Source organism: Anabas testudineus, chromosome 2, assembly GCF_900324465.2.
Source record: "Anabas testudineus chromosome 2, fAnaTes1.2, whole genome shotgun sequence".
NCBI lineage: Eukaryota > Metazoa > Chordata > Actinopteri > Anabantiformes > Anabantidae > Anabas > Anabas testudineus.
In genome coordinates this window covers 2,377,126-2,396,003 of record NC_046611.1, presented here as the reverse complement: position 1 = coordinate 2,396,003, position 18,878 = coordinate 2,377,126, and the positions used below count along the sequence as shown (strand labels likewise).

Sequence of the window (18,878 nt, the reverse complement as noted above, 5' to 3'; positions counted from 1 at the left end):
TCTAGTGTCCGACACCTGTAATTATCTCACAGAGACTACAGAGAGTACACCCCTCACATAATACACACAAGGCCTGTTCCAAACAGCGTTTATCTGTGTCTAAACAATGAACTGGGTTTAGATGAATGTGAAACACTGGTGACATCAAGTGGCTGCAAGAAGAAAAAGTTAAAGGTTAGAATGGGTCTGGTAACGTAGTAGATTTAGTTTATTTGTAACTAATCCCATCAATCCAGCAATGAATATTTCCTACTGGCAAATTTGGCATGTGTATAAAACTCTGATTTACTTCTTCCTCTGTGCTTCAGAGCTCCATTGCTGAATAGAGACTATTAGTGGCCCACAGTGTTGCACTGGATGAACTGTTCCGTCATTAATTAACACACACTTTACTCAGTGCCACAAGCGTGATGCTACATATATTCACCAGGGGCCAGTCGTGCATTTATCATGCAACAGATTCTCTATCTCCTCCTGTTTGTTAACTTTAAACTACTGTGTCGACTGTTTTAGGTCATTACTACACGTTTTAAAAAATGTAACTATTAATTACTATGTTTTTATTAGTTCATACAATTACATTGTAAATAGTTTATTTAATTATCAGTGTGAGGACAGATGAGGCCTCACATTGGGTGGGAAATACTGACATGTAAAAAAAGTATTTACACACTTTATGTTTTACAACTTTTATCTATAAAAACAAAAGGTCCTTTAGCATTTTGGGGGTTTTCATGCTTCTACACACTGAGTATAAGAGACAAAGACAACTCAGTTATGTTCTTTAACAAATTGTATAAGTGACACTTTTGTAGTTTGATAAAAATCGCACCTGGCTTAATTTCACGACTATAATGTTGATCAGAAACTTTTGCTACCTCTTTAAATCCCCTCTCTGATTAAAAAAAAACTTCTGGGAGCCAATCATGAAGTGCTTAGACCCGTGTGCACGGGCTCATATCAGACCGCGTCACTGCACCGACCTCGTCTTCGCTCCAGGATGCTGCACTCACTCTGTCTGACCGTCTTCTTCTCTGCGGTGTTTTCCATGGAGATGAACCAGAGCTCCAAGCTGTTGGCGGAGAGCGGAGAGCAGTGCTCGGCCTGCGACTTCCGGGAGCACAGCAAGCAGATGAGACTCCACAGCATCAAGTCCCAGATCCTCAGCATCCTGAGGCTGGAACAAGCGCCCAACATCAGCCGGGACATGATCCGCCAACTGCTCCCTAAGGCGCCTCCTCTGACGCAGCTCCTGGACCAATACGACCCGCGGGTGGAGGACGAAGACCATGCCACGACGGAGACCATCATCACTATGGCAACTAATCGTAAATCAACCTAACAAACGTTATATGATTTATTTTACTGCCTTTTGCTGCGGGTTTTTCTCTGAACGTCGTGCGTAAAAAGCAGGTCCGTGCGTAAATCCTGTGCGTAAAGTTGTTCCCAAACGGTTGTGGAGAAAACAAGGGACACGTGGCGTAAACAGCCTTACAAACCTAACAATCTTATACTTACTTGACAACAGATGATGTAGTCACTTTTCAAGGTGTATCTTAAATCTGTTGCGTTTTAATCTGCAAAAAATGACAACATCTTGATTTCTGAGAGAACTGTTGGTATCTAGAACAAGTCATTGAGGAAAAAACAGCAAAACATAAAAACTAAAGCAGTGGTGGCTGCCACACAAAACATCTCAATGTGATTTGTTAGACGCCTCCCTCCATCTAAAATCATGCTATTGTGAATGTACACACAAACTTAGGCGGATTTATAATATTTATTATAATAATAAATATAATATGTGTTGGACTTGTTAGGCTTCTCAGTGCATTTTAAAGAACTGATGTTTGTACTTAACAGGAACAAACAGCAATAACAGAAGAAATACTGCCGAAATCTGCAGCATCTTAGATCCAGAATCCTCAAATTTTCCCTGTAAAAACACCCATCAACATGTCTAAATGACATAGATTAGACATAAATATCTGTTGTGCAAAGCTGACATTTGTCCTGAGAGCAGTGCAAAAAATAAGAGAAAGGAACAGGTTGAACAAAATGCTCAGTAATTCAGTTATATCCACAACAAATTGACTTTAATCAACATCATGAGGAAGAGTGTCCTAATGAGGATACTGCCAGAACAAGGGTCCCTAAAATAATAAAAGTTCATCCTCTAGTGATCATAAATGTCTACAGCAGATTTCAGGATTGTGTGTTCTTAAGATATCCTGTTTTTTACAAAGGTTTTGAATAATTGACTCATTTCTTGCAGCTAATCAAATCACCCAGGACGAGTTGTCCTCCTGTTGTCTGTTCAGCCTCAGTCCAAAAATCCAGCCCAAAAACATCCTGAGCGCTCAGCTGTGGGTTCACCTGCGGCCGGCCGACACGGTCACCACCGTCTTTCTGCAGATCTCTCGCCTCAAACCTGGAAAGGAAGGGAACAACACCCGGGTCCGAGTGCGCTCCCTGAAGATCGACACAGACGCTGGTGCCAGCTCCTGGCAGAGCATCGACATCAAGTCTCTGCTGCAGGCTTGGCTCCGTCAGCCAGAGACAAACTATGGGATTGAAATCAATGCATACGACTTCAAAGGAGAAGACCTGGCTGTGACCTCAGCAGAGCCTGGAGAGGAAGGACTGGTGAGTCCACAACAAGTCAAAATACTAATATATAAGTAGGTTGGGGGCAGGTTTTAGGAAACAGTGAAACACTGCGACATCCATCTGAGAAATAATGCAGAAATAACAACATTATTAACTGAAGGGATTAGAACGGCTTCATTCAGAGTCATTAAAAGTTGTTTTTAAAAATGTATAGAGTCAGTTTAACGTGGAATTCTACAGGGAACAAATCATTTTCTGTGTCAGGATGAAACCTATTGTTTTTCGTAGAGATATGTTTCATAACTTATGTTTGTGTGGTGAGGTGCTGTGACACAGACTTACAGAACAGAACGGTTATTGAGCAAGGCACCACATTCTTACCAATCAGAGAAGGCCAAACCCTGAGCTTCACATACTAACTGAAAGGAGTCATGTACACATGTACCTACAAGACACCATAAGATGTATGGTTTTGACACGTAGTCACTATTTGACTCCCTGGGTCGATTGATTTCAAGCCCCATGCTAGAGCTACACGGTTCCCAGGAGTTGCAGATTGTAGCTTTAATTTTTTGGATCAGATGATTTGTTGGTCAATTACAAATGTTTTATATTCAGATTGCTTCTCCCAACACACACCCAGAGGAAGGTGTCCTTTGAAACTGTTCTCTTTTTGGCTTCAGAAGCAATTTGCCTGCAAATCATCTTAAAAACAACAAAGAGACCCTGTGATGCCAGTTAAATACAGGAAATAAACTTTTCTACTGAACAACACCAAAGAGTTCTGGACTCAGATTTTTCACTGCCGGTGCCGTATCTGTTGTTCTGTCAATCATTTTCTAAATTTCCTTCCAGCAACCGTTCATCGAGGTGAAAATCCTCGACAGCCCCAAGAGATCACGTCGAGACTCGGGCCTCAACTGCGATGAGGAGTCTGCAGAGACGCGCTGCTGCCGCTATCCCCTCACTGTCGACTTCGAAGAGTTCGGTTGGGACTGGATCATCGCACCCAAACGCTACCGAGCAAATTACTGCTCAGGGGAGTGTAAGTTCACACACCTGCAGCAGTACCCGCATGCACACCTGGTGAACAAGGCAAACCCACGCGGCACTGCTGGGCCCTGCTGCACGCCCACCAAGATGTCGCCCATCAACATGCTCTACTTCAACCGCAAGGAGCAGATCATCTACGGAAAGATCCCGTCAATGGTGGTCGACCACTGCGGCTGCTCCTGAGAAAATCCTGCAGGACGTAGAGTAAATGGTAGAAGCTCTGTTTTCTTTAAAATGATGCAACCCCCCACCCCAAAATAACCCCACCCTTAGACACAACAGTGATAGGAACAACAGTCCATCAACGAGAAGATGCCAGGAGTTCGTCAAACACCAAACTAGGTTTAGTTTCAGATTCTGAAACTTTTGGTTGAGCATGTTCTCAGAAATGAAGAAAGATGAAATTGAACACCTGAACAGTGGGGGTGGTAGTTTAGGATGTGCAGGAACAAACTATATATATATATATATATATATATATATATATCTCTTGGTAAAACAAGTGAACAGATAATAATTTTGCTGTTTTCCAACATGAACTTCAGGCATTTTCTTAAACTTTTTATTTATCTGCCTTAACATAAGACATTCACATAAAATAAGACTCCATTCATCTATCATTTATCTATTTATCTATCATCGACAGATAGACGCCTGCTGCTTCCTGTCCTCCTCTCTTATGAAAACGTGTCCTCATTTGAGCCTTGACCAGAGCAAACCCTGCAGGGCGTCTTTAATGTGCGCCTTTATTTTGAAAAACATGAACTGAGTGACTCTGAGCCTCGCCGTCCGAAGGCTTGTTTGCAAACTCCTCGCTGTGACCAGGTCTCACATTTGAGAAGCTGGAAATGGTGAAATAATGAAAAGTAGAATAATTCTCAAAGTTTGTTTTCTTTGCACTTTAATCTACTAATCATTTCAGCTCCACCTGTGTTAAGGTACTTTTAGTTTGTTAAATTAGAAATTGCTCCAAAGAGGAGAGCAGGTATGGTTGGAACACCTGGGGAAGTTGTAACAGCACTAATTGCACCAATCAAATATAACAAATGAGTCGCATGATCATAACAGTTCCTTCCTGATGCCACATGGTGCTTTTCAAGTCTGGAAACATGTCCATCAACTTTTATAGAAATAAAAGATTTTTAGAAAAGGAAGTACATTTATTGAACACGACTATATTTAGTTTATTGGTTACACGTGAAACATGTGACCTATGCTAACACAGCTAGCTAACGAAGCATATGACAGCATTTTGAGGCATGTTGCATGGTGTGGCCTCTGTTTTTGCATCTGTTACAACCTGCAACAAAGACACAGCATGTATTTGTACAAAGGTTTAAGAAGACCAGCCAGAGAAGTGTTGGTGCACAAAGAAACGTACACAGTTCTGGAGCAGACACGTATTTTCACTCCATCACTGTCACACTCTGCTAAAATAGTGTAAAAAATTCCCAGGAAAGATCCTTGGATCCATTTAAGGGTGGAAAATGTGATCCCAGAGGGAGGTTTCTTCTTGATTTGAAGCCGAGTGCAGATGTCCTGACTGTTGTTGGGCTTCACGGGGGCTTCTGACCCAAAAGTCTTTGTTTTCCTGTTGGAACAAAACACCCATAAGTGACACAAACTCATATTTGTGATTCTCCGGTGGACGCGAGTCAACTTTCGGTTTATTAACAGTTTATGTAATCACACTGCTGCAATATGCCCGTTCTGACAGGACATATTTGTTTTTTATACTATAACATATCAAACCTTTTGGCTGATTAATGAATAATCATTAAAAACATTATGAACGTTGAAAAACATTAACGTTAAAAACGATGAAATTAGTGCATTTGCATTAGAAATAAATTCCAAATATCCAACTTTGTGAGATTATTAAAGTTTACTATAAGTGAACCGTAGGCAGCATCAGTTTGAAGCCTAGTTGCTGCTGTTGTCATTAAGTGAAGTTCTTAAAGTGAAGACGCGATGGGATGAGAGACAATCCAACAGCTGATATGTCCTAAAACAAAGACTAACAATATGAAAAGATTATTTTCAAGATAAAATGTTTTCAGTTGAGCAGAAAACGACATTATTATGCATCTTTATGTCTTTAAATGAATCAACTGTGTACAGTATAATATGACCTTAAATATACAGTGTAGGTGCTAATGTTTGATGATAGGGCTGATATACCTGAAGTAAGTTTATAGTATGTTACTGAAGCTAAGTGAAACCAGTGATGTTGGGAAAACGATAGAGAAGATCCAGATTTACTGTAAATAGAAACTACACTGTAGAATAATCTGATGAGGCCTTTATGACTCTAACTGTGTTTTTCTCAAGCGTCTTAGCTTTGTGGCCTTTCAAACACTCACAGTCAGATGACTGTTTCAATATTTCACAAAAAGGACAAAACAATTAGACATAAGAGTTAAAAATCTTGAAGCAGAGATCAGTTTTTTATCTTATAGTGGGATCATGCTCGTTCTGATTTCTGATTTCAACTTTAACCCTGGTGTTAGGAATCGCTGCTGGAGACACATCCAACCTTAAACAGTGTGTTAAACATGGAGTTTTTATTCAAAACTTCATTTTCTTGTTTTTCTTGTTACTGGGGTCAAATGTGACACAGCTGATCATCAAACTCAAACTTTTTTATTTCATTTTATTCTACGTTGTTGAGAATAAACGCCTGTGTTCCCGTCCCACCCCGTTCGTGGAGTTATTTCTGGGATTTAGTGAATTTAATTAATTTTATTCTACATTGAACTTTTTGTTTCTTGTTACTTTCTCTTTCTCTGAAAACACGTGGTCACTGTGGCTGTTCTCTTTAGCAGCTGTCCTCCCTTTAAAATCCGACATTAAATCGCTTTAAAGATTTTAAATATCTAAATGTATATTTATAGCTCTATAATCCTGTTGTGCATAATAAATACAGCAGTTTGTTCCTCTTTTGTAATTTTACTGCTTCGTTTTTATTAAAAACACCCTGGGTTTTATTGTTATTATGGGGGGGCGGGCTAACCGACGGAACAGCCAGTTTTGGTTCATCTGATTGGCTATCACAGGCCAAGAGGCGGGCACACAGGCGCTGATTGGTTGAGGCCCTTTCCGTCCAGTTAGACAGAAACGGGTCGAGGAGCTGCGCGACGCAGAAGTTGCACAGTTTTGGAAAAATCTTCATAAAAACCATTTTAGAAACAAAGCTGCGTTTCTGTCGGAGTCTGTAAACGTTCCTCAAAATAAAAGGTAAGTTAAACAACCTGCTTCTTCTCGCTTGTGGGATTATTTAGCCCGAAACAGCTGTTTGTTTTCAAGTTCGCGGTGACATTTAGCTAACACAGTAAACATGAGGAGTTCAGTGTGTTAGCTAGTCTCATGTCAGAAAGCGTCGAGTGTCTTTCTGTGTTCACAGATTCCACTTGAATCGTTTCTGTACGTTTAGTTCAACAAGCTGCAGTCCTTTCAAAAGGTTTACAGCGTTTTACAGCACCTGTCACCGCCCATCACTGGAGCTTAAGCTAAAACGTACATTTACAACTTGCATCCTCTCCTACGTGCAAATAGTAATTTTTTTAAAGGCCAGATTAATTCTACATAGACCGAAGTCGCCAGTGGAACATCATCATGTAGATTTAGTGTTAGGTCTTATTCTCTTCAATATGTGTGTAAGGCGAGAAACTGGTAATCCTTAAAAAGTGGATTTTCTGAATGGAGTTTGGTTTGTGAGAGCTAGTAAGGCTCGGTGGGTTTCACTGGTGACCTGAATTACTCTCTAAACATTAAATCAGAGCTGTCAGGCTAGTGTAATGTAATAGACACGCTGTGTGATCTATGCTGCAGTGGGGCTTTTTATTGAAAGCTGATGCTGCAGGCAGAGGGACCAGGAGGGAAAATGAAACCTAAGGACACATCCTCCTACGTTGACTTCTCCAGCTTCTAATGTTCAGTTTAAATAAGAAAAACATGAACTCATGTAACAGTAACTCCCAGTATTCTTTTATTTTGCAGAATAACCATGTTATTTGTTATTTGTTGACAGTGAATGCATCTTAAAGCTCCTTTAACTTCTATGCAAACCTAATTGACCTTATTTCTCTCCAGTTAAAGACCTCTGGGTTTTAGTATTTAGTCTTAGTTTCTGATTTAAATGGGAGCACAAATTAGTCATAAAGGAAGAGGAACAAATCAGTTAGAACTGATCGTGTAAGCACTTTTGATTTCATAATTCATGTGCACTAAACCAGAAGCTGGATTGGAGTGAGCCAACCCCCAAAGAGGACCTGGGTCCAGACCTACTGTTCTGTACAAAGCAGATTCAGCTACAGAGATGAATCAATGAATCGATCACATTATTGTATTAATTCTCCGGTGACAGAAAATGACTGAAAACAGCAGGTTTCTTTGAGCCTCACGAAGCTGCACTTGTTCCCCAGAAGATGGCGCAGTGGTGCCAGCTTCAGATGCTGGACTGCAAGTACCTGGAGCAGGTGGATCAGCTGTACGATGACTCCTTCCCCATGGACATCCGACAGTACCTGAGCAGGTGGATCGAGAGCATTGACTGGTAAAAAGACACAAACGTGTTTAACAACTTGCTTTTTTATATAAATATTTTTTATTTTATACTATTTTTATTTCGCTTCAGAAGTTTGAAATGTGCTCGAATATAAAAATGAAAAGACATCAGAGCTGCACAACGACCCCTAAAAACTTGCCTCCTTGGTTACTGATTGAAGTTGGTGTTGAAATAATTAATTAATTAATAATTAACTTAATCGGACACAAAATGAATAGAAAACACTGGAAACAGAAATGTCAAACATGCTGTGATTTATTTTAGATGTTCCTAATTTAAAACAAACTTGAATTAAACAGAAACCTGCGAGAGGCAATGCAGTAGTATTTTTTTTAAATAAACCTCTAACGTCTTAATGAGGTGTGAATCAGGATTATGGCACTAAATATAATTAAATAAATGTTAATTACTGAGATCAGATTTTATCAGTAACTGCTCATGATTAGTTTTTTTAAATTAAACAGTTTTTGTAGGAGGTGCTGCAACAAATTATTAGAACGACTGTTTCAACAGTCGACTAATCTGTTGATTATCTCTTTGTTTAATCGATTGATCAGTTTTGTATTTCCTAAAACCAATGTTAACCTTGTATGAGCACGGCGTGGCTTGTTGTCTTTTCTATTTACAGATTGCACCTGCATACATGATGATTAACAAAGGTTCTGCCACATGCTGGTCGTTTCTCTGCTGTAACATTTTTCACATGTTGTGTCAACAAATTGGCAACGAGAGTGATTTTATCAACTACATGAACTGTTTGCTGGTTCAGCTCCTCCAGTGTGTTGACTCACTGCTGGTCGGACAGAGCGAGTCGTTAGGAATTTGTCACAATTCTCTGTCATTTCATAGATTGTAGAATAATGGTTCATTAAAAACTTAAATTAAAAATATCGGCCTCATCAGGGACACGGTGGCGATGCAGGACTCGCTGGCCACTGTTCGGTTTCACGACCTGCTGGCTCAACTGGACGACCAACACAGCCGCTTTGCTCTGGAGAACAACTTCCTGCTGCAGCACAACATTCGCAAGATCAAGAGGAACCTGCAGGTTAGAGCCCAGATCCCAGATCTGTAGTGGGGAGTTCAGATTGTATTGATTTTAAATGTAGAATTGTTGTTTCTGCAGGATCGGTTCCAGGAAGATCCTGTCCACATGGCCATGATCATTTCCAGAAACCTGAAGGAGGAGCAGAAGATCCTGGCCAATGCAAAGAGTGTAGAGGTAAAACCTCTTTTAAAGAGAAGTTTCTCTTTGAGAAACAATTTTTCTTACTGAACTTGAGAAGAGCTTTCCTTTTAATCTACCTTTAAAACATTCTCTGTGCTAGAATGAAACTATCACAGTGAAATAACGTAATGTAAATATTCTAATTATTTTATGAGTGAAGTTTTCAAACCATCATTTCACTTCACTGCTTTAAATCCATCTGGGTCTGTAAAACTAGGTGTTTAATCCTCTGATTCATTAATTAACTGCATTTTCAGATGAATCTAGTGAATATTGGACAGGGTGTGGAGTCTTGAGCCGTAGCAGTTGAAATTCCCCACAGTCCAATAAAAGCAGCCTTCTGTTGATATTGGGTTTTTGTTTTTCTTTGGAATGATCTGGAAATTAGCCCCGTCTGCTTCCTGGCAAAGATTATTAAAAGAAGCATGAAGCGCTTGGTTATGTATTGTAACCCCAGCTCTATGTGTAGGTGGAGTTAGTTAATCACTAGTCTGCATCCAGCAACATCCAGCAACATCCAGCATCTTAAATAAAATAAGCTAATGCAGGATTAAACACTGGGGATTTAAACAAGTCTCATTGCACGTGTTTATCCAATAATTTAATTTATTTCCTCTAATAAATCAACGTTTACTTGGATTAAACTGCAGCGATTCTCTTAAGACAATTCATTAAACTAACCGATATAAAACATAACAGACAGGTAAAATAAAGTGTTTTTTCCTTGATTTGTGCAGCAGGAAGGCGAGGGGACGGTGTCGGCTATGGTAGTGGAGAAACAGAAGCTGGACAACAAAGTGAAGGAGATGAAAGACAGAGCTCAGGTAAGACGACGTAGAGCAAAGGAAAGACAGTTACTGCAAATGTGAATCCACCGTTGTACTTTAATTACTTATCTCTAAAATTAATTAATTAAATATATTGTTTTATCACATTAACCCTTAAAAATATCTATATATTATTTTTTTCTTCAATATATAATGTGAAAATTCAAAATGATGCAGTGTAAACAGCTGTATATGGTGAATGAATGAGTTCTGCCGCTATCTTTGTCTTCAGCTTGTGGATCAGAACATTAAAAATGTAGAAGACCTGCAGGACGAGTATGATTTCAAAATGAACACACTGAAGAACAGAGGTGAGATCAAATGAACAGGAAACTGTTCAACGACATGTTTAACATGTGTTTATTAATGAATTAAACGTGGAGGAACTCTGGAGAGAAGCTAAATAACGTTTAAATGTCGTTTTCCTGTGCAGAGAATGAAATGAACGGGATGACACCAAAGGAGCTGGAGAAGGAGAAGATGCTGATTGGGAGGATGTGCTTAGAGCTGAAAGCCAAACGGCAGGTGAGCAAAGAGAGAGAGAGAGAGAATGAGAGAGAGAGGAATGAAGGACCTGAAACACTGGAGTAAATACTTAGTGTTAAATTAAAGTTGTCAATAACAGACTGTGGATCAGCAGCTCATTGAAGTAACATCAGCTTGGAGTTTAAGAGGACCTCAGATTATTCTTCTAAGTTCATGGAACATATGATGCAAGATGATCTGTTCATTCAGATTAAAATATACATTTGAATTTTAATTCAATTCAATTCAATTGTATTTGTATAGAGCTTTTTACGATTGACATTGTCACAAAGCAGCTTTACACAACCAAAGAAACTATGGAAGTTTATATGAACAGTGAATGTGTATGGATCATAGTAATCAGATTGTCCCTGTGTCAATTGTCTTTCCTGTTTTCTGTACTTATGGACAGTTTGTGTTCATAACAACAATAACGTCATTGATGCAGCATGTTTCTAAAATAGTTAAATTTAATTTCAGTTCATTTAATAATTTCTATTAATAGAAACAGAAATGAAAAGGTTCTCTAAAGAATATATAATTAAGAATGAATCTGAAATAAAAAATGGACTCAGTCAAATCTACAATAAGGAACCAATAAGAGACTATTAATAAGACGACGTAAAGATGAAACAAGAAATCAGTTTAAAGGAAAGATTACAACAGATCTGGAGAAACTGGTGACACAAGATGAGTTTGCACAACTTGTGAATTTACAAAGTTTCAGCAGAGAAGAAGTTTAATTAGTAACACTGAAAGGAAACAGCACTAGCATTATTCTACTTTTATTCATTTGAAACCCTGTTCTATGCTGAATTGTCTGTTAGGAGTTCCTGTTTGCTGTGCACCCACAGATGTACAGATAATTGTCACTAGATTTATTTAAGGCTGAAGAAAACTTAAAATCTTAATTATTCTCAACCAGGTTCTGAAGTTATGCCACTGTTTGTCTAAGATATCTAAACTACTACCTTGGCACACCTCTGTCAGCTGTGTCACACACAGACACTGCTGATGCTGACTGTGTTAAGTAGGTTAAATCAGCAACAACATTAACTTCCTGTTGTTCTAGGAGCGCGGCCAAGCACCTGTCACAGTTTTAAAACCTCTGATTGAGTTTAGATCAGACCTGCAGCAAACCTACCCATACTTTAATAACCTCTGCTGTTTGCACAGGACGTGGTGGTCCAGCTGAGCGACCTCCTCAACATCACTCAGGTGTTACTGTCAGACCTGATCTCCGAGGAGCTGCCGGAGTGGAAGCAGCGGCAGCAGATCGCCTGCATCGGCGGTCCGCCCAACGCCTGCGTGGACCATCTGCAGAACTGGTGAGATTCCCAACAACTTATAGTACCTCTTTAAAAAAACAACAGAAGTCAAAGGCAACAAAAATCCAAAGAGCAATAAATGTAAAGATTCTCCCTTCTCCCTCAACTCCTCTTGCCAACCACTCATCCTCCTGCAGGTTCACAGCGGTAGCAGAGAGTTTGCAGCAGGTCCGTCAGCACCTGAAGAAGCTGCAGGAGTTGGAGCAGAAGTTCACCTACGACTGCGACCCCATCACCCAGAAGAAGACGTTCCTGGAGGGCCGAGCCCTCGACCTCCTCAAGAGCCTTCTCTCCAAGTGAGAATCCTCTTGCACACTGTCACTGATCACCTACTTATGGATCATCAGTCATGAATATTATCAACAGGTGCTGGAGGAAAAGCTCAGAATGGTTGTTGTTTGTGTTTGTGTGTGTGTGTGTGTAGCTCTCTGGTTGTGGAGAGGCAGCCCTGCATGCCCACACACCCTCAGAGACCCCTGGTGCTGAAAACAGGCGTCCAGTTCACTGTGAAACTCCGGTAAGTGAACTCAGCAGGTAAAATGTTTTCACCGTGTGCTGCAGATCACGATCAACTTCCTGTTTGTGTTTCTTCTTCAGGTTCCTGGTGAAGCTGCAGGAGTTTAACTACCAACTCAAAGTCAAGGCTGTGTTTGATAAGTAAGTTCATCTGATGTTCTGTGGTGAATACATGCACGTGTCTGAACGTGTCGTTCAATAAATCTTCTTCTTCTTCTCCTCAGGGATGTTACAGAGAAGAAAGGGTATGTGTCAGATCAATGTACACAGACATAAACACACATTTATAAGGACGTCTCCACAGTAGTGTTTATACATACAACCACATATTTGATTCTCTGCACATGACAACTAAATGTGATATTTAGTATTTAAATGTGGAAGAGGTTTTTATTAACACACCTTTTATGTCAGGTTTCGGAAGTTCAACATTTTGGGAACAAACACCAAAGTCATGAACATGGAGGAGTCGAACGGCAGCCTGGCTGCAGAGTTCAGACATTTGGTGGGTTGGACTGTTCATTTTAGGAAAAAGGACTTATTGGGTCAATGACCTAGTTTCCTTCAAACGAGGCAGTGTGAAGTAATGTGTGTCTAACTTGAGCTTGTTTTTCATGCAGCAACTGAAAGAGCAGAAAGTGGCAGGAAACAGAACAAATGAGGTACGAACCTGTGACCAGCTTCAATCAAACGTTCATTAGAGAAGCTGTGTGTTGTCCAACAGGTTGTTCTTGGTGTTTGTGTTTTTTCAGGGTCCTCTGATTGTCACTGAGGAGCTTCACTCGCTCAGCTTTGAGTCCGAGCTGCAGCTAAACCAGTCCGGACTGGACATCAAACTGGAGGTGAGACCAGGGGACAGAAACGGAACAGGTTCCTGACAAACGAGCTCCTTCACTCTTTATTTACTCTGTTGCTGTCGTCACAGGCCATCTCTCTGCCTGTCGTGGTCATCTCTAACGTCTGCCAGCTGCCCAGCGGCTGGGCCTCCATCCTGTGGTACAACATGCTGACCACTGAGCCCAAAGTGAGGACACACACACACACACATATACACACACACACACTCATTCATTGCAGACTGTACATCTGACCTCCCAGTTTCTCTTTGACTGGGAGTTTCCAGTAGATATTAAACTGTAGGTTTTTCCACTACAGACGTTTGAATGCACATATGTGGCTGAACGTGTCGGTGTTCAGACCTAATTCTTCATACTTCCTGAAACGTTTGTCATAAAATAACAAAGAAGCTGTAAAAATAAATAAATCTGTGCTGATTCTACAAAGATGGAAGAAGAACTGGTTCCTGATCCATGGCCCCATCACCGAGCTCCCTTTAGACCCAGGAAGGCTCAGAAACCAAATAGAATCTCTTCCTCTCTCCTATTTTTCAGAACCTGAAGTTCTTCCTCTCCCCTCCCCCGGCAAAGTGGTCTCAGCTGTCTGAGGTCCTGAGCTGGCAGTTCTCCTCGGTCACCAAGCGAGGCCTGAACCAGGAGCAGCTCAACATGCTCGCGGACAAACTGCTCGGTCAGAAAGCAGCAAAAACACACTTCTGTTTCCCAGTTCATCCAAATCCCTGCAAATTTTTTTCACTTTGACGCTGTGAGCTGGTGAGTTGAGCTCGGTGTAACGGGACGTCTGAATGTTTTTGTGCAGGTGTCAAAGCCCAGAGGAACCCAGAGGGACAAATCCCATGGACTAAGTTCTGTAAGGTGAGCAGAGAGCAAACCTCCATAAGGTGTGGGTTTTGATTTTCTTTGTTTCTGTACTAAACCAAACTGCTTCTGTTGTGTCCAGCAGCAGAGCGCCAACGAGAAAGCGTTTCCCTTCTGGTTGTGGATCGAAGGAATCCTGGATCTGATTAAAAGACACCTGCTCCCCCTGTGGAATGACGGGTGAGACACGGATTCCCATCTGAAATCTACGTGCAGCGGTTTCCAAGAGATCCAGAGTGAGTTTAACCTACATGTGTGTCTGTGTCCGTCTGTGCTGCAGCTCCATCATGGGTTTCATCAGCAAGGAGAGGGAGAAGGCTCTGCTCAGCGACAAGTGTCCGGGAACATTCCTGCTCAGGTTCAGCGAGAGCAGCAGGGAGGGAGCGATCACCTTCACCTGGATTGAACACGACGTGCATGGTAGAACAGCTTCTCTGGATTTCTAATCAGGGATTCAAACATGTCTCTCAGAACGTTTGGGGAGCAGCAGCCTCTTTAGAGATGGTTACGTGACTTGTAACTGCTCCAAACTAGATGTCTCCTGCTGCTTCGGCTGTTCACGCTGTGTGTTTGTTGGAAACCTGCATTTCATATTTTGAAGTAGCTAATTAGACTGAGATCCGCTTTCAGGATAGTGGTTCTGAGCAGAAAAAGGGCGACACAGTCGAGTCACATGAAGAAAAACATGTTTTTAGACATATTAACTCCACTTTCTACTTTACATTTGATTCTTGTGTCTTGTATAGTTAAACATTAACCTTCCTGCACGTTGTTATATTATAGTCCTCACCTCTTTCTGTTGCTGTCTCTCTCCCCCTAGACAAGCCGGTCTTTCATTCGGTGGAGCCGTACACAAAGAAGGAGCTGGGCGCCGTCTCTCTGCCCGACATCATCCGCACATACAAGGTGATGGCCGCTGAAAACATCCCAGAGAACCCGCTCCGCTTCCTCTACCCCAACATCCCCAAAGACAAGGCCTTCGGGAAGTACTACCCCAAACCGTCAGAGAGTAAGACACAGCTACAGCACAACACATCCAACCGTTAAAGACAGTAGTACAAAACTTGATTCAGATTTTTAGGTGTTTAACACGTGTCTGATTGACTTCCAGCTCCAGAGCCGATGGACGTGGAGTGTCCAGACAAGAGTGGCTACATGAAGACGGAGCTCATATCTGTTTCAGAAGTGTAAGCAGCAAAATCCCCTTGATGTTTTAACAGTCAGAAACAGAACAGAGGTGATATCCATGTTCCTCTGCTGCAGACATCCATCCAGACTGCAGGACAACATGATGCCGATGTCTCCTGATGACTACAAGGCTTTGTCTGCGCTGGTTGGTCCCAGAGACATTGATGCTGTGGTGAGTGCTGCAGCTGCTGCATCCTAACAGATTAGTGCTGTGCTGCTTAGGTTCCGGTTTGTAACAGAACCAACTCAGCCTTAAAAATAACATCCACGATGCAAAAAAACCTTTTTAGTGTTTGTTCACGACGGTGAGTAAAGTTCTCCATGTGCCTCGTGGCTTCTTGTGGATTAAAAGGTTAATCAAGTGTAGACGTGCAGTGGAATCAAAAGTCATGTCGAAAATCTGAAATCTTCATGTAAACTCTGAAATAAACATCACACACACACGAGAAGATCACACTGTAAAATTAGTGGCATCAAGCATGTGAGTGAGGGTTTATAAGGGAGTAAAGACCAAAAGCAACTACACCGTCAGATCTAATGAGCTTAAATGGAATTTCAGCAAAATCTGAAATATTTCTTCTTCATTTTAAAAAAACTTCTGAAGTCTCTAAATCTTCAGACTTTGTGGTTTTACGTTGTTAACATGTTGAATTTTGCCTCAGTTCTGTCTTTCTGTCTGTATTTTTTCCTCATGCTCTGCTCTCAGACCAACAATCTGATTGGATTTGGACAGTTTGACGATCAGGTAGATGCAGCTTTAATCTGTTGCTCTACTAAACATGTAGTGTATTTCAGTACTGCATGTAGTTTCACACCCGACTACACTTCACCATACAAACGTGGCTTTTTTCTCCATCAGCACCAGTACTTTGCTGCGTTTGTGTCACAGAGGATTTGATGTGTGGCCTACATTAGGGACATTTCTGCATGTAGTCAGTGCATGTTAGCACATTTAACACTTTCCTGCTTGTAGTTCCACCACATTCTTGTTTGCATAGTGATTCATGTAGTTAAATTACTGTTTTGTCATTTAACTGAAAACTTTCTCTCTCTCCTCAGAGAGATGTGCGTTGTTTTGTGTCGGTTTACGTTATGTGTTTTAAAAACATAATTGCGACCTTAAGCTTTTATTTTTGTTTTGGTTTTTTTGGTCTATTATTTTGGGTCTATTCTTGTTCTGCTTTGAATGCGCCAGTGAGCATGCACCTAACAAAAGTTACTGACTTATCGACAAACACTAATAAAATAATCTGCTATTTTCTGCTGTTTCATTTGCAGATGAATGGAGATTTTCCCGACCAGAACTAAATATGAAAGTGCCTTCACCACATCTCTTCAGCACTCTCATCCTGCTTGTCTGTAGCACGTCATTTGAGGTGGCATAGTAGCCTGATGAAATTACAAGATATTCTATGAATCATATGGTATAGAAAGAACATCTGACATTATTTTACCATCTCTGCTCCTGTGATGAGTTTATTTTTTCTTTTGTTTCTTTGTTTCAGTTCTAAATAGGTTGATCTGTTCTATGGGCCTTTTTCAGTTTTCCTTTTTCAAAAAGGAAAGTAGAACAGCAAGCAGCCCGTCCCGCACGAAGTCCACTTTAAAATACAAAGACAGTTACCTAAACAGTAGGTAATTACAACTGGGGGGGGGGATATTCAAAAAGGACCAAAATCACTGATCAGGACACGTTGAATCGTCCTGTAGAGGAGGTGGAGTACTTTAATTTGGCTCAAGTGAAGTTAAAAAAATGTGACCTGATACTTTATTATTGTACATATATTTGTTGTTAAATGTGAACTCCATATAAAGGCAAGAAGTGTAAATTAAGAATGTGATTCTGCATTCTGCATGCTCATCAGCTAAAGCAAGTGCAACTTGTAGCAAATGTACTATGAAAACACTGATTCACAGGAATTTATACTGTAGTAAAGTAAAATAAAATAAATACAAGTGTAATGTTTCTGTAAAATGGATGCGCAGAGGTCACCTACAGCAATCAATCTGAGCTTTTTATTTAAGATACTGTGTTGTTACCATTTTTTCTTTTTAAGTAACAGTTCTCTGATGATATTAAATCTCTTTCTCTCTGTTTGATTGATTAAATATGTGATAGAACTTGAATGTCTCATTACTGTTCTGCACATCAGCCATAAATGTGAAATGTTGTCTCACATCATCGCACACCTGCAATAACAGGTAATAACATGTAATGAGATGCAAAACGCGCATTAGCATGTTCACATATCGTTATGCATGTGCAGTATCACGTGTATAATGGTGTAATAACATGTTTATTATGTTTATATGTATGAACACATTTATAACAATGTAAAAATGCATGTGTAATCAGATGCAGATATGTTTCTTATAGTGTTATTTTTTTGGGATTTTATTACGCGTGTTTAATTACACATTGATAATAACACATTTATAGCAATGTTATAATGTCTGTAATGAGATGTAAATAATATGCACATTTTAGCATCTCATTAATAATAACACGTGTAATAACACGTTTATAACAATGTTATTATGCATGTGTAATTAGATGCAAAAAAAAGTCTCTTGTAGTGCAGAATGTTTTTGCATCTTATTACTAATTTGTAATAACACATTTATGACAAGGTAATAACACATTTGTAGCAATGTTATAACATGTCTGTAATGAGATGCAAATTATATTCAATATATTTATATAATATATACAATATTCACTCTGAGCACAATATTTTAGCATCTTATTACACGAGTGTAATAACACGTTTATAGCAGCATAATAAAACACGGTTACCTGCATGTTATTACACATTATGAACTGAGCTTCAATGACAGCTCCTGATTTAATTATCTAATAGAATAAATCGGATTTTGGTAGTGTGAGTACTGTCGACATTAAATCCAGATGATAAACAACTTAAACTGAGTCAATAGTGTGTGTGTGTGTGTGTCACACACCAGTTGTACTGTGAATCCTAGTGTGATCTTTTCCACAAACACACACACACACTGGTCTGACTCAGTCTTTAGTTTAAAGGGTTTGTTGGACGAACTTTGTGATGTGGCGTCACTATCGAAGATGAGACTGGTGAGAATCTGTGTCCAACACTTACTCAGCTTCTCATGAACTTCTCTTCCCATCAGGACACAGGGGCAGAACTGTGGAGTCTTAGAGACTCAGAGATGCAAAGTCGTTTAACAAAGGGCATGAATCCGGCTCATCGGGCAAAGAAGTGGTTAGTTTACAGGTTTACTGACGAGCCTCACTCTTCACTGATGATCTGAATCATCTATCACATGTTGCTGCTTCCTCTTGCA

General features: G+C 40.3%; 2 protein-coding genes across 8 annotated transcripts; both read left to right on the top strand.

Moving 5' to 3' along the window:
• Nucleotides 1-1,000: 1,000 nt before the first annotated feature.
• On the top strand, nucleotides 1,001-4,795 carry LOC113164027 (growth/differentiation factor 8-like). The gene is made up of 4 exons (XM_026363114.1): nucleotides 1,001-1,328; nucleotides 2,276-2,646; nucleotides 3,466-3,874; nucleotides 4,310-4,795. Exons 1-3 carry the CDS (start codon nucleotides 1,001-1,003, stop codon nucleotides 3,844-3,846), a joined length of 1,080 nt encoding a protein of 359 aa, XP_026218899.1. The 3' UTR covers nucleotides 3,847-3,874; nucleotides 4,310-4,795.
• A 1,973-nt stretch (nucleotides 4,796-6,768) lies between these two features.
• On the top strand, nucleotides 6,769-17,684 carry stat1a (signal transducer and activator of transcription 1a). 7 transcript variants are annotated; one of them, XM_026362624.1, is made up of 25 exons: nucleotides 6,769-6,900; nucleotides 8,091-8,218; nucleotides 9,134-9,278; nucleotides 9,357-9,452; nucleotides 10,196-10,282; nucleotides 10,518-10,596; nucleotides 10,719-10,810; nucleotides 11,987-12,138; nucleotides 12,276-12,434; nucleotides 12,563-12,655; nucleotides 12,736-12,795; nucleotides 12,879-12,899; nucleotides 13,069-13,159; nucleotides 13,275-13,316; nucleotides 13,407-13,496; nucleotides 13,580-13,678; nucleotides 14,046-14,181; nucleotides 14,311-14,366; nucleotides 14,452-14,549; nucleotides 14,650-14,789; nucleotides 15,190-15,378; nucleotides 15,481-15,556; nucleotides 15,633-15,729; nucleotides 16,264-16,302; nucleotides 16,836-17,684. In XM_026362624.1, exons 2-25 carry the CDS (start codon nucleotides 8,091-8,093, stop codon nucleotides 16,863-16,865), a joined length of 2,295 nt encoding a protein of 764 aa, XP_026218409.1. In that variant the 5' UTR covers nucleotides 6,769-6,900; the 3' UTR covers nucleotides 16,866-17,684. The 7 variants fall into 7 exon arrangements, with proteins under 7 accessions (XP_026218409.1, XP_026218411.1, XP_026218408.1 ...); XM_026362626.1 differs by having other exon boundaries at nucleotides 8,088-8,218; nucleotides 10,199-10,282; XM_026362623.1 differs by having other exon boundaries at nucleotides 8,088-8,218.
• The last annotated feature ends 1,194 nt before the right edge of the window (nucleotides 17,685-18,878 follow it).

Bases quoted from the DNA above. Each gene is read 5' to 3' on its own strand.
- LOC113164027 (XM_026363114.1), top strand. From the start codon at position 1,001: ATGCTGCACTCACTCTGTCTGACCGTCTTCTTCTCTGCGGTGTTTTCC. The intron at 1,329-2,275 runs GTAAATCAACCT...CATTTCTTGCAG, and splicing joins CATCACTATGGCAACTAATC to CTAATCAAATCACCCAGGAC. The intron at 2,647-3,465 runs GTGAGTCCACAA...ATTTCCTTCCAG, and splicing joins AGCCTGGAGAGGAAGGACTG to CAACCGTTCATCGAGGTGAA.
- stat1a (XM_026362624.1), top strand. From the start codon at position 8,091: ATGGCGCAGTGGTGCCAGCTTCAGATGCTGGACTGCAAGTACCTGGAG. The intron at 10,597-10,718 runs GTGAGATCAAAT...TTTCCTGTGCAG, and splicing joins GAACACACTGAAGAACAGAG to AGAATGAAATGAACGGGATG. The intron at 13,317-13,406 runs GTACGAACCTGT...GTGTTTTTTCAG, and splicing joins CAGGAAACAGAACAAATGAG to GGTCCTCTGATTGTCACTGA.